Here is a 13347-nt window from a genome sequence, read left to right as displayed (position 1 = left end):
AAATACCAGAAACAGGTATCTTTCCTCCCTTATGAGGTGTTGATTCCGTCCTCCGTCAAGCGCTGAACATGCAGGTGCTTGGCAGACGAGCTGCTGGCGACAGCTCGAGACAAAACCTCTTCTCTCCCCTGTAACTCCAAAATGGTGGCAGCAGTCATAAATACCTCTCCGTTACTAGCGGTACCCAACCTGCTAGCGGAGTTACCAATTTTATAACTTGACCTGGATTTTCTGCGTGGAAACTTTTTTTTTTTAATTTTCGAAGATAGGATAATAAGCTTATTGTGGTGTTTTCACTTTTCAGAGGACGGTACCGAGACCGAAACTAGTCTCGATCTCGATCTTAACTCGAATTTGAGACCGAGCCGTGCTTTTCGAAATCGAGTCGAGACCGAAACTCTGTCTCGTCTTGATACAATTCTGTGGATGGTATCAAGACGGGGAATAGTCTTGGTCTCGTCTCGAATTTGGAACCGAGTCGAGACCACTCAGTCTCGTCTCGATACCATCTCTAGTGTTTTCTATACCATACATAATATACTCTAGTGGTATGTATAGTCTGTATACTGTAGTGCGTATGTATGGAGAAAATGTATTCGAATAATAAAATTTGGGTCCCCGGTTAACACGAATTTTTTTTTAACACGAACTCCTGATTTTTCAGTCCCTTGGAATTCGTGTTAACGAGGGTTTACTGTATATATATATATATATATATATATATATATATATATATATATATATATATATATATATATATATATATATATACAGGGTTTGTATGATAAGTAATGAGACCAGGTCTGGAAACATTGTTTTATTGATCTGATCTGTACAGGGACTTAAAAGCTTTCGAAGTACTCTCCTCTTGCGTCGATGCACTTCTGCAATCGATGTTTCCACGCTGCAAACGCCCCCTGGAAGTCAGCAGCCGGCATGTCCTTTAGAAATGTGGTCACGGCTGCTTGGATGGCTGTGACGTCTGCAAAACGGGTTCCTTTCAAGCGTGGCTTCAGCTTCGGGAAGAGGAAGAAGTCGGCCGGGCTCACATCTGGGCTGTAGGGTGGTTGTGGAAGGACTTCCACCCCAATCCGGGTCAAAAAGGAGGTCACTAAGAAGGCGGTGTGGGCAGGGGCATTGTCGTGATGCAACTTCCACCGGCTAGCGATCGCCGGTCTTTTCCGCTTGACGCTCCTGTGCAGTCTCTCAAGGACTTGTTTGTAGAAGGCGGCGTTGACGGCTTGTCCTTGGGGTACAAACTCCTTGTGGACCACCCCCACATTGTCAAAAAAAACAATCAACATTGTTTTCACCTTTGACTTCGACATTCTGGCCTTCTTGGGGCGCGGGGACGCAGGAGTGTGCCACTCCGCGCTTTGACGTTTCGTTTCAGGGTCGTACTGGAACACCCACGACTCGTCACCTGTTATGACGTCATCTTCAAAGTTAGGGTCACTGTTCATGAGGTTCAACAGTTCCTGACAACAATCAACACGTCGTTGCTTTTGTTCGTCAGTCAACACTCGCGGCACCAGTTTCGCACAGATTTTTCTCATTCCCAATTGTTCCGTCACAATCTTGTGCACTGTTGTGTGGTTCATATCGAGTTCATCAGCAATCAATCTCAACGATAATCGACGGTCTGAGTTCAGGAGATCCCTCACTTTTGCCACAGTTTCGTCCGTAGTCACTGTTGTCGGGCGTCCAGCCCTCTCCAGATCCTCAACGCTTTCCCGGCCGTTCCGGAACGCACTGTGCCAACGAAACACCTGGGCTTTGGATAGGGCTTCCTCTTTGTAGGCCTCCGTGATGAGAGAAAGCGTCTGAGTAGCCGTTTTCCCCAGGCGAACGCAAAATTTGATCGCATAACGCTGTTCGATGGAACCCTCCATGTTTGTTGATTTTCCGCCGTGACAAGAATGTTCACAAGGGCTTTGTCCAAGGCTTGTCCGCGCTCCACTAAGGCTCGGAGCCAACTGACGCGCGGTGCGTTGCTTTGCTCGGACCCCCCCCTACATCCTCCATCACCGACAAACCCGCTCCAGCGACACGCGCGCCGCGGCGCGGCGAGTCTCATTACTTATCATACAGACCTTGTATATATATATATATAAAAGTGTTATTTAGTTTGTCTATGAGTATGTTTATTCGAATAACATTAAGTGAATAAATACGGAACTGTTTACGTAAAACGTTTATTATTTTTCCCAGTTCATTTCAATTCAGCATACTTAAACCGTCACATTCAAGATATTTTCTGTATATTCCGGTTTGAAGCATAAATAATAATAATAAAAAAAAAAAGTAATGAGAGATTGTGATTGCTATCAGAGATGGAAACATTGGTGAACATTGCGAATAGTTAATGTGTTGCCACCTACTATCGAACCATGTAGTAAGCAAAGGTAATACACGAAGTCAACATGTAAAATTTTGTGTTAGTGAAATTGTTTCGAAATAGTGTCGTGATTATGAGAAGTTAAACGAAGTGTATCAGTGGTTTGTATAAGGAACCGGGAGCATTGTGAGTGAGTGATTAATATTCACAAATTCTAAATTTAAATCTCTTTTTTTTTTTTTTATTCTTCCATATTTTTGGTCAACTTTAAGGTGAGTATTGGTCAACCACTTGGGAATGGCCCCGACTCCTATTAGATCTATAGTGCATGTAATTAATAACATTAGATTTGGTAAAATATTTGGAATTACATTGAACATAATAACCTATAAATTGAATAGAAATTAATGGACTTTGAATGAATTGGTCAAAGAAAGTTAAATTACTTCGAACGACATTAAACCGTGATTGCGGAGCAATTTCACCAGGAATCGGTTTTCTCATTGTTATATTTATATGTTATTCTTTGAAGTTATTTGTTATAATAAATTGTATGTCTCAGTTGAAACTGATTCCTTCTATTTTAAAACTGTTTAAATAACCTTTCACCAAGTCTGTTTTCCGTAACCACTCGGAAAATGCAGTGTACTTGTCGTTCCTTTGACATGATTGCTGCAGGTTCCATAGTTTTGCATAATTACTGGTTATTACTATGCAACTAGTCTGTGTGTTTTTGATTGCCTAGATATAACTGATAATGAAGTATATCAATACCTTGTGGAATAATATGGTAACGTCTACAGTTAGCAAGTTGCTTGTATGAATGTAAGATAATCTCAAATTAGCTGTCCCCCCCCCCCCAAAAAAAAATCCCTTCCCCATCTTAGTGTTCTGAATACGGGCCAGTCTATAACACTTTCAAACCTGTTAGGAGCCCTGTTCACTTTAGTTAACATCTGGTTTTATATTGTCTTCTCGTCGTTTTCTTGGCATACCCACAAGTGTTTTTGATGGAGGTTTTCAACCTTCATTAGATACCCCTGCGAACATTTCATACCCACGACTTGTGATTTTTTTTAAACATTCGTAGGTATAATTCTATGATACTATAAGCGGTGGTTAATAATTCATTCATTCATTCATTTGTTGCATGAAAACTGTATTTCATTAACCTTCCTAATGCTACGGTATAAAATCTACGTAAACTACCAACTAGAAGTCATCGTTGGACTCAATGTAGATCTAGGGGGCGCGGTGGCTCAGTGGTAGAGCGTTCACCTCCGATGCTTGGGGTCCCTGATTCGATTCCAATTCGCACCGTGTGGACTTCGTGCTGGACAAACACCGTACTCGTGGGTTTTCCTAGGGTTCTCCCGCTTCCACTTTCTTCATTCCACCATTTCATTCATCTCTCATCATCACCGTCTCCTTTAGCGTAACCGGCATAATCGTGCGACGTAAAACTCAAAGATTTCATTTCATTTTCAATGTAGATCTATTCATTTTGCGTACTGCTTCACTGCTGTATGATTCACTGCTAATCATTTTGCGTACGATTTACGAGGGCTGATCAACAGACTAATTATTGTACTGCAGTTTCCTTTGTTGCTGAATACCTGTTTGATAGTTGAAAGAGTTATGTTTCATGTATACTCTCACTAGGTGACAGCATTGTCATATCGGTAAGCTGGGAGTAATCCGTTATGTTTTAGTCACTGCTTCCATTACGCCTCACAACGTGCTGTGTATATGCATACAATGGAGGTTACACGAGAAGAACAGTATGGAGCAATAAAGTTTTGTTTTGACTTGAACCATACAGTTACGAAAAGCTAAAGCAAGCTTGTTCCGGAGTCCACAGTCGTGGTACCCAACGGGCACAAACATGGGACATATGGAGGTGATCGTGCATTATTGAAAAAACACTAGCATATGAAATTCCCAGCACTTCACTTAGTTTACATAATGTTATCCTTCGATCTTCACGGAAAATCACAGCAGCAGTATTGATGTTTCTTTCTGTCACAGCAAAGGCCGAAACACCAGGTCCACCTTGCTTAACGCATGAAACTCATCCTTCTTTGAATTATTTGAACCACCGAAACGTTGTTGCTCGAGGTAATGCACTTTCACCGTAAGCTTGCTTGAGCTTTTCGTATGTTTCAGAAGCTGTATGATTCAAGCGAAAACAAAACTTTATTGCTCCATGCTGTTCTTCTCGTGTAACCTCCATCGTATGTATATACACAGAAAGTTGTGAGGCGAAATGGAAGCAGTGTTTAAAACAAGCGGATTACTCCCAACCTACCGATACAACAATGCTGCCATCTAGTGAAAGTATATATGAAACACAACGCTTTCAACTATCAAACGTGCAGGCATTCGGCAACCTCCTCTCTCATAAGTGATCAAATTTTAATCTCGAAGTTCTGGTTATTACAGTAATGTGGAGTGGTAATGTCGTCTCATGCTGGTGAGATAGCACTAAACGCACCACGGTGGTTCAGATTCCTCTTTAACTCTAGATTTACGTCTCTTATATCCTCGGTGCTGAAAAGGGTGGCTAAACTTCACAGACGATTCAGAAACAAAACTTATCTGAAGAACGAGATGTCGGTCTTCTTTATGAAAAATCATCAAACTTCAATTACCTGGAGAACGAGATGTCGATCTTATTTATGACAAATCATCAAATTTCAATTTTGAAAAAACTCAATGCAATATTGTTGAGTGCGCTCGCTTTATGACTAGAGACGTCAGTTTTTGATAAATGATCAAACGATAACCTTCAAAACTCTACGCAATGGAATTGAGTGGGATGATACTATGGTTAACAGAATCAGTTGTGTGACCCACATCCAAATTTCAGTTTCGAAGATGGGCACAATATAATAGATTGAGGTTAAACTGAAAAATTGGAGTCACATTCTAACGGGCTTTGAAGATGTTGATGAAGAGACTGTAATGAGTTTTGACGAAACTAGTCACAATTCCGCAGAGTGTGGTAGGATTATGATATTATGATACCTAAAGTCAGCCTGCGACAGAGCTTTGAAAAAAAAAAAATCTTTGAGTTTTATGTTCTACTGTTATGCCGGATAGGCTAAAGGAGACCGTGATGATGACAAATGAATGAAATGAAGAAAGTGGGAGGAAACGGGAGAACCCCGAGTAAACCCACGCACACGGTGTTTGTCCACCACAAAATTTACGTGGCGCGAGCTAGGATCGACCCACGGACCTCGTGCATCAGAAGTGAACGCTCTACCACTGAGGGACCGCGACTCCAGAGTTTTGAAGAATCTCTGCGCAATACACTAGAATGGGATGTGTTCAGGACTATCAGCATTTTGTGACAAAATAATTCAATTTTAAAGAGAGATCTCCCCTTATGTAAGCAAACCGACTTTGTGACGGATGATCAAACTTTAATTCTGACATATCCTGCACTTAAATTCATGGTACGGAGACAATTGCTACTCTCCCTTAAAACTGAATTATGTTATCACATAGCAATGGAGGCACTGGGATCACAAGATTTTCATCAGTCGGTTAAGATTATAAGTCTCTCGTCAACCATGATTGAAATAGTACCATTATTCAGGGAGCTCAGGAATTCTCTGTACATTGCCAACTGCGAGGATGATCAGTTTAAAAATGTAGATCATGATGATTCACAATACTTTACGTTCATATTGGTATACATCTCTTCGTGACACCATGAAATGAAATCTTGCACCTGGCATTAACGTCCAATGGTTATGGTTTTTAGGTTGAAGAAAGCCGACGTTAAATGCAATTGAATGAAGATAGATGAATTAATAGAACGAAGTAGGATGAAACGGGAAAACTCTTAAATATGCACGAACTCTTCACATGACTGTCGTATGTGAAGAATGCGCACACAGCCTCGATGCCAAAAACGGACGCTAAATTTAAACAAATCATCCTTCAGCAGTTGATGAGCCTTCACTCTTCTCCTTAAAAGTCTATATTGTTCTCGCTAACACCTCCACTCACGTGTTGAGTGAGAATACATGAGGGTTGCCCTTAAGATTGAACACCTCTGGTTACATAGTCAATTTCCCCATCTTTTAGTGACACTATTTTTGTTTCTCATCACTATTAGGGTTTTACCGCTATTGGAGAGTTACTTGCTGGAGATTCCCAAGTTTCTACGCACTACGCTGTCTGCTATTAAAAAATATAAAACTAAAATGTTTCCTACAGTTGTCTTGTAAGTTCTTTGTCTAGGTTTATTCTTACATTTATGACATTCCAGCAGAACGCCCATTCTTCGCACAGAGAGAATATGTTTCATTTTGGATACAAAGGGCGCCAAAACTGTCACCAATCAACTTAGGGACCCCCAAAACTACGAATTCGCCACTAATATCGGTCATTTTCAATTATTTTTACATGCCACCATCCCCCTTCCCCCAGGAATATTAATGGGGACTGAATTTGAATTTAAACGGCATCGGAAGTGTCACACTGTTTATCTCAGGGACCTCGAAAACTATGGATGGATTCGACACTAATATCGGCAATTTCCTATCATTTTTATATATCTCCCCCCTTTCCCCAAGTTATGGGGTTGAATTCGGATTTAAACGGTATTGAAAGTGTCACTATTCATCTCAGCGACCCCGAAAACTACGAATTCGACATTAATATCGATAATTATATAGATAGATAGATAGATTAAGATATATAGATATTATATAGATAGATATAAAGAGTATATATCTGTGTTACAGGTTCGGCTATGTAACATAGAATTCCTCAGACACATTATATTGTATATTTAACTATACTTACTTAGCTAGTATCACATAATTTCCCGGAAAGACTCCCGATTTCTGAGTTCGGTGCGAAGTCCCTTTGAACCATCCATCTTGACATTTCTCAGTAACAGTATACTGATCACCTTTCTTCAACTCCAATTCATCAGCTTTCTGAGGCTTATATGGGTACATGGCTATGTACCTGTAAGAAAAATTAAATAAATTATTAAGTAACATACGTACACATCATTAATGAGAAACAGAACTATATTATGTGAGCAGTAGAAGAATCAAGTGATTTTTCTGAACACCGATATTCTAAGGGTGTTGATATTGAGATTTACATACTGACTTTGGTATGCCTTAAACACTAAGAAATATTGATGTAACCAAAATCAAATACCGAGATATATTTAAAATTTCCACGACAATAATATTTGAGAAACCGATCAAGTTGTTCTTTACGGATTGTGTCATTACTCAAACTTGTACAATGATGATAATTTTTAGTCTGTTATACGGTAGACCGAAATTACATTTATTTTCTTGTAAATAATACCTTTTCCTGTTTACAACTCTCGGCCTAAATAAAATGAAATCTTTGAGTTTTACGTCCCACAATTATGCCGGTTAGGCTAAAGGAGACGGTGATGAGGAGTAATGAATGAAATGGTGGAATGAAGAAAGTGGGAGGAAACGAGAGAACCCGAGAAAACCCACGCACACGGTGTTTGTCCACAACAAAGTTCACTTGGCGGGGGCTGGAATCGAACCCGGGACCCCAAGCACCAGAAGTGAATGCTCTACCACTGAGCCACTGCGGCCCCCAACTCTCGGCCTAGTTTGGTATTTCGGTATCTTCGGTATATCTACGTATTCAAATATATCAATATCACGAAAGAAAAAATCGAGGTACTCTTCATCTCTTCCTTGGCGCATGTGTTTAGATGTTACAAGTAATCACAGTATCATTAGTTTCCCCGAGTGACTTGCAGTTCAAGACCGTCTACTGAGTGTCTGTTGTTTGTGATGTTACACAGAAATGCATACAAAGGACTCTTCATTACACATAAAATCGGAGAAGAAAATTTTACTGTGAACTTTAAACCCATTCCATCATTTTTAATCTATAGGACGGATATACGTCACGTCTTTTATGTAGCAGCGAGATTTCTTCAGATGCGCAGAGGAACAGGTGACGGTGGTTCGAAACTATGCTAATTTTTGTCTTTTTATATGTTTTAAGGTACGAGAATTTTTTATTTACAGTTAGCAAATATGGATCACATCGTAGAAATTAGAAATTACCGTGCTTTCTGCTTTCTTCAGTATCTTTTGGGCAAATCGAATAATTGTAACTCATTCTGTACAGTACTGAAAGAGTTGGGAAAATTCGTCCAGAACTTATTGACGAAACAACATATACGATGTGTGTACACATTTTTTTCCCCTGGAAACTGAACCTTGAGGGGAAAATTACTGAACCACTTGCAGCTTGTTAACTGCATCTTTTCATAAAGAAAAACAGTAACTAATACTTACACAGCAGGAACTTGAGGTGTTGAGCTTTGTCCCTGATGTGAACTCTGTGGTGGAGGCGGAGGCCCTGGGGTCATGTCGCTTCCGGAACGTTTATGGCGATTTCCTTGTCTTTGAACAGTATCTTCAGATCCTGCAACCTACAGAAGAGGACAAAAGTTGTAATTTCAGTAATTTTTTAAGCATGTACTTCGTATCAGGTAATGAACAGTAGAAACTAGGACTGTTCATTGCTAATTTGAAACATGTTTTAACTTAATATGTTAAAGTTTTAATGTTGTTTACGCAATTATAGGTTACACTGAAAATAATCCTCTGAGGATGCTTCCAGAATAAAGAAAGTGAAATATACGGGAGTAAAAACTCTAATTGACAGAAGTTATCTTAAAATTTATTTTCATATCTTAACTTTTCAAATGTTTAGCACTCTTCATATAGAATGTAAAATTTCTGAGAAAGTTATTCAAGAAATTAAAAAGAATAGAAACTACCACCAGAAAAAAACATGAGCATAAATGCAGGCTTCAAAATGGCTTATAAATAATGATGATGAAAGAAAGAAAACAAAAAACTTTAGTTGGATGTCCCACAGTGTACCCAGTAGAACAGTAGGATAAAGATGATGACGTAATAACCTGACGGAAATAAGAATGCCTATAACGAACTACAAAAAAAAATATTCCCTACATCAAATTTGCAGGACTAGGAATCGAACTTGTGACTTGTGGCTCTATTATTGAGCCACTAATGACTCTGACATTTCAAACATTCATGCAAGTGAAATATAAAAAATGTCCATGTCCGGTTTCCCAACCTTTATAAATTACTATAATAGTAAATTAATAATTCATTTTCATCTAAGTATAGAAATTTTATATTTTTGTTTGTGAAACAAATACTATTGGCCAATAAAAATGAGTTAAATTCCCTTAGACAAGAGATTTCGAAAAATAAAATACAAGAATTTCAAACTAACTATTTTTATTTATTTATTTATTTATTTTTGGTGAAACTAGGTCTTCCTTATAATTTTCAAGCTCCTAAAACCGAATCTGAATTTAGTTTTCTGTCCTGTACTCTACAATTTAAAAATAATGCTAGTAATAGTATTAACCGTTTAAAAAATCCCTTTAAAAGGAAATTTTAGACTTGCACCCTAATTAACTTAAGATTCATAGTTTGTACATAATTATCTTAGCAATAATTCGTGCTTTCGAATACCATACAATGATACCTCACGATCCATAATTTTGGGGAAATCCGGAAAAATTCGAGCAATTTCTCCCAGAAAAATATTTTCTTTCGGGACCCCTATCGAATCCCCAGTGTCACGCACTTGGACAAGAGATATTCCGAAAAATTCTACTTGTCCTATGTTATATGTTTGCCAACTTACATTGAAAGACAATTAATAGTTACGAAGGTATAGTGAATCAACGACAATATTTTATTTTTCTCAATTATGATAGAAGCAAAAGAGATTTGCGGAGGAATTTGCAAATATCTCTCCTACAGGCATCTGACACGTACCTCGATAGAGTTACCCAAATTAAAATATATCTTTTCAAAGGAAAATTTCGGAAATTTTCCCGGATTTCTTCCTAATTTATAGATTATTACACATGCATGATGTACCATTCGAAACTTTCTATTATTCTAAAGACATTGACGCACAAACCTGAACATATAGTAATTAGGGCAGACCAGGACCTTATTAAGTACACTTATTATATTTAAAATGTCGCAATATATTTTGAAAAATAAATATAATAATAATAATAATAATTTGGATACATTTTGTGTAAGTAGCTCATGGTGGGACCACGCCAGGCGCGCCCAGATTGCGTATAGAACATATTTTTCAGGGGAATCTCTCGAATTTTCCCGGATATCCCATTAATCTAGGTCAATTTAGGTCGAAAATTTTCTTTTTAGAAGAAAACGTGATTTTCCAAGGTTAATTAAGTTATTTTTAAACTGAAGGCAGCACGACAAAAACCAAGTTCTGATTCGTTTTTAGAAGCTCAAAAACTATAAAGAACACTTCATTTCATGAAAAAAATCAATGGTGAATTTTGTTGACTAATGTAATTAATCGCTTTATTTTCTTTCTTTTCTTCTTCTTATTGTTGTTGTTGTTCTCCTTTTCATCATCATCTTCTTCTTCTTCTTCTTATTCTTCTTATTATTATTATTATTTATTTATTTATTTATTCCTCCTCCCAAAATTATTTTTTGGAGGATAGTATATTGACAATTTCCAAATGACTAACTAAAATAAATAAACAAATAAAATGAACGGGGAAGTGTTAACAGAGTAAATAAGATGAAGAAAAAAGCTGTGAAAAATTACAAAATAAATATAAAAAATTCCGCTATTCTCATTAATAGTTAACACGAAGATATCTGTTCTATCTTCGGAGAAATATAGTAAAGCCACCCATACTGGTTTTTCAGTGAAATGCCTCACAATTACAAAGAAAGGAGGCCTGTACTGTACTTTTCTTCACATTAGCATATAACTATTTACAACAATACTTAGATTTTTCTATGTATATCCATTGTCTCTTCCGTTTGAAGGCAATTTATAAACTATCAATACTCGGGAGAAAATTCTCGTCAATTAACGATGATAATTTGTAAAATTAAAAGGAAAGTTCCGATTCAGAGAGATGAAACTGGGGCAGGAGTTTTCTAAGTAACAGTAGCTATAAGTTATGATACCAATCATATAACATGAGAAATGGCGGAGGCCAAGAAGAAGAGTAAAATTATGACGTAGCCGCCAAATATGTGTACATCATAATTAGAATCCAACTGGATCCAATTCTAATATATAACCAAGAATCGCTTTTGTATTAATAGAAAGAACACAATTGTGGAAAATGCTTATTTTTTGTTAGAAATATTTAGCAACCTAATAAAATAATAATTAGTGTTTTATATATTTTATTGTCATAAATCGTTTAGTCTGCAACATTTTCAGACCTATAAACTCAAGACAAATAATAACCTGTAATATTATAGTAAAGGCAATATTATATGTTTTGAATGATTAAAAAATATATACATAATTCATTACATATATCAGTATTGTTGATTTTGGATGCTAAACCGGAATTGTTGCAAATAAGAAAGAATCACCTAGCAACTACATTTATAATGTGAAGAAGATATGGTCATGAAAATTTAGGTATGTCTGTAAAAGAAACAAGAATTATAAAGTTTTGTGCATCACTGGTGAGTAATATACTATGCAGTTGTCGTATATAGTATAGTATCTCTCCACTGTAAATATATTGTTACAGTTTTTTAAATAAAGTCTTTGAAGTTCGTAGAATCCCAATTGGAAAGAAGTAGTTATGTATGACAACGTTTTCAGAATTCACTACTTATTCTTCCATTCTCATCCACTCTGTAATTACTACTTGATAATCTTACCACTACACAATAGTTTTAAACTCTAATCTCTACAATGACTATATAATTTTAATATCACACTCTTCGTTTCTCTATACATTCTCCATACATCTACTTACAACCTGATTATATCCTACCTAATTACTCTACTTTTAAATAAAGCAAGATTTCAAATATTACATGAAGACACTAACCATTGAATATTCTACTACAAATATGTAATTACAGACGAAACATAGCAAAAAACTTATCTTTGTTTTCTTCTGGGAAACGTAATTATTTTAAGAACACTTTCTGCCCGTAATTTCATTTACCAATATTACCGTTTTTCTACATCATTGTTGTGAATTTGTTGCGTAGTATTTCAAAGAGAGAAGTCCCGGGCTCGATTCCCGGTGGGGCACTCGGTTGAAAAAGTGTATAGAACGCTTTTTCAGATTAGTCACCCTGATTGAGGTTTTCCTTATTCACACCAGGTATAGATCCCAGGCCGCTCCCTTCCTTCCCTAATCGTTTCTTCCTTCTCTTTTCCCGGATAGTGTGCTCGCCGAGGGACGTCATCCCTTATATATGTGACGGACTAACATGATCATAGATATCGAAAGCGCAATCTCAATCCTAAATCCTATTTCAAGAGTAAAGATCTGTGGTAGTCTGAAAGGGGACTAATCCCCGTAATGGTTATTGTACAGGAATGGTGAGCAGGAGATCCGAATTCGATCCTGACCAAGTCGTACATTTTTGCACCTTAAAATTCACTGTAATTGCGCCTATAATAAAAATTAGGTGTTGGAAAATTTAACCCTACCTAACCAAATAAATTACTAGGTAAGACGCTACTAGGTAAGACGACAGACAGACAAATGAAAACTCACTGTGACAAAGACTCCAATCAAGCTCAAAAAGACTATCAGATTAGATCAATTAGGTTCAGGATAAAGAAATAGGATACCTCGAGTGGGGAAATTTTTATAAATAATTAACTTTAACAATTAGACAGCATTACCACTAGATTAGCAATAGTTCATTTTGCTTTTGTTTCATAGTTTATTTTGTTTTTTGAATGTTGTGTTGCGATTGTGCTGTGGTTTCGACCATCCTCTTCCTTCCCCAATCCTTCCCTTATTTCCCCTTCCTTCTTTTTTTCTTTGTTTCAAAAAAAAAAAATCGATAATCAATAAATAAAGGGAATTTGCAATGAGAGCCCATTTCGGTTCTAACTTTTAGGTACCGATCTGAGCAAATGGAAACAACGATATTTAG

General features: G+C 37.2%; 1 protein-coding gene across 4 annotated transcripts in view; it reads right to left on the bottom strand.

Annotated features, from left to right (window-relative positions):
- POSH (SH3 domain containing ring finger posh) overlaps positions 1-13347 on the bottom strand; it is a 248230-nt gene that overhangs the window by 44837 nt on the left and 190046 nt on the right. For all 4 annotated transcript variants that reach the window (XM_081737938.1, XM_081737939.1, XM_081737940.1 and 1 more), the window contains exons 9-10: positions 8668-8804; positions 7160-7327 (exon numbers count right to left, since the gene is read on the bottom strand). In XM_081737938.1, the coding sequence (XP_081594064.1) occupies positions 7160-7327; positions 8668-8804 (305 nt within the window). The remainder of the gene's footprint in view (positions 1-7159; positions 7328-8667; positions 8805-13347) is intronic.

The sequence above is a fragment of the Thermobia domestica genome, chromosome 14 (assembly GCF_964235325.1).
Source record: "Thermobia domestica chromosome 14, izTheDome1.hap1.1, whole genome shotgun sequence".
Taxonomy (NCBI): Eukaryota; Metazoa; Arthropoda; class Insecta; order Zygentoma; family Lepismatidae; genus Thermobia; species Thermobia domestica.
The sequence above is the reverse complement of the archived record's forward strand: the minus strand, read 5'-3'. Positions and strand labels throughout refer to the sequence as shown.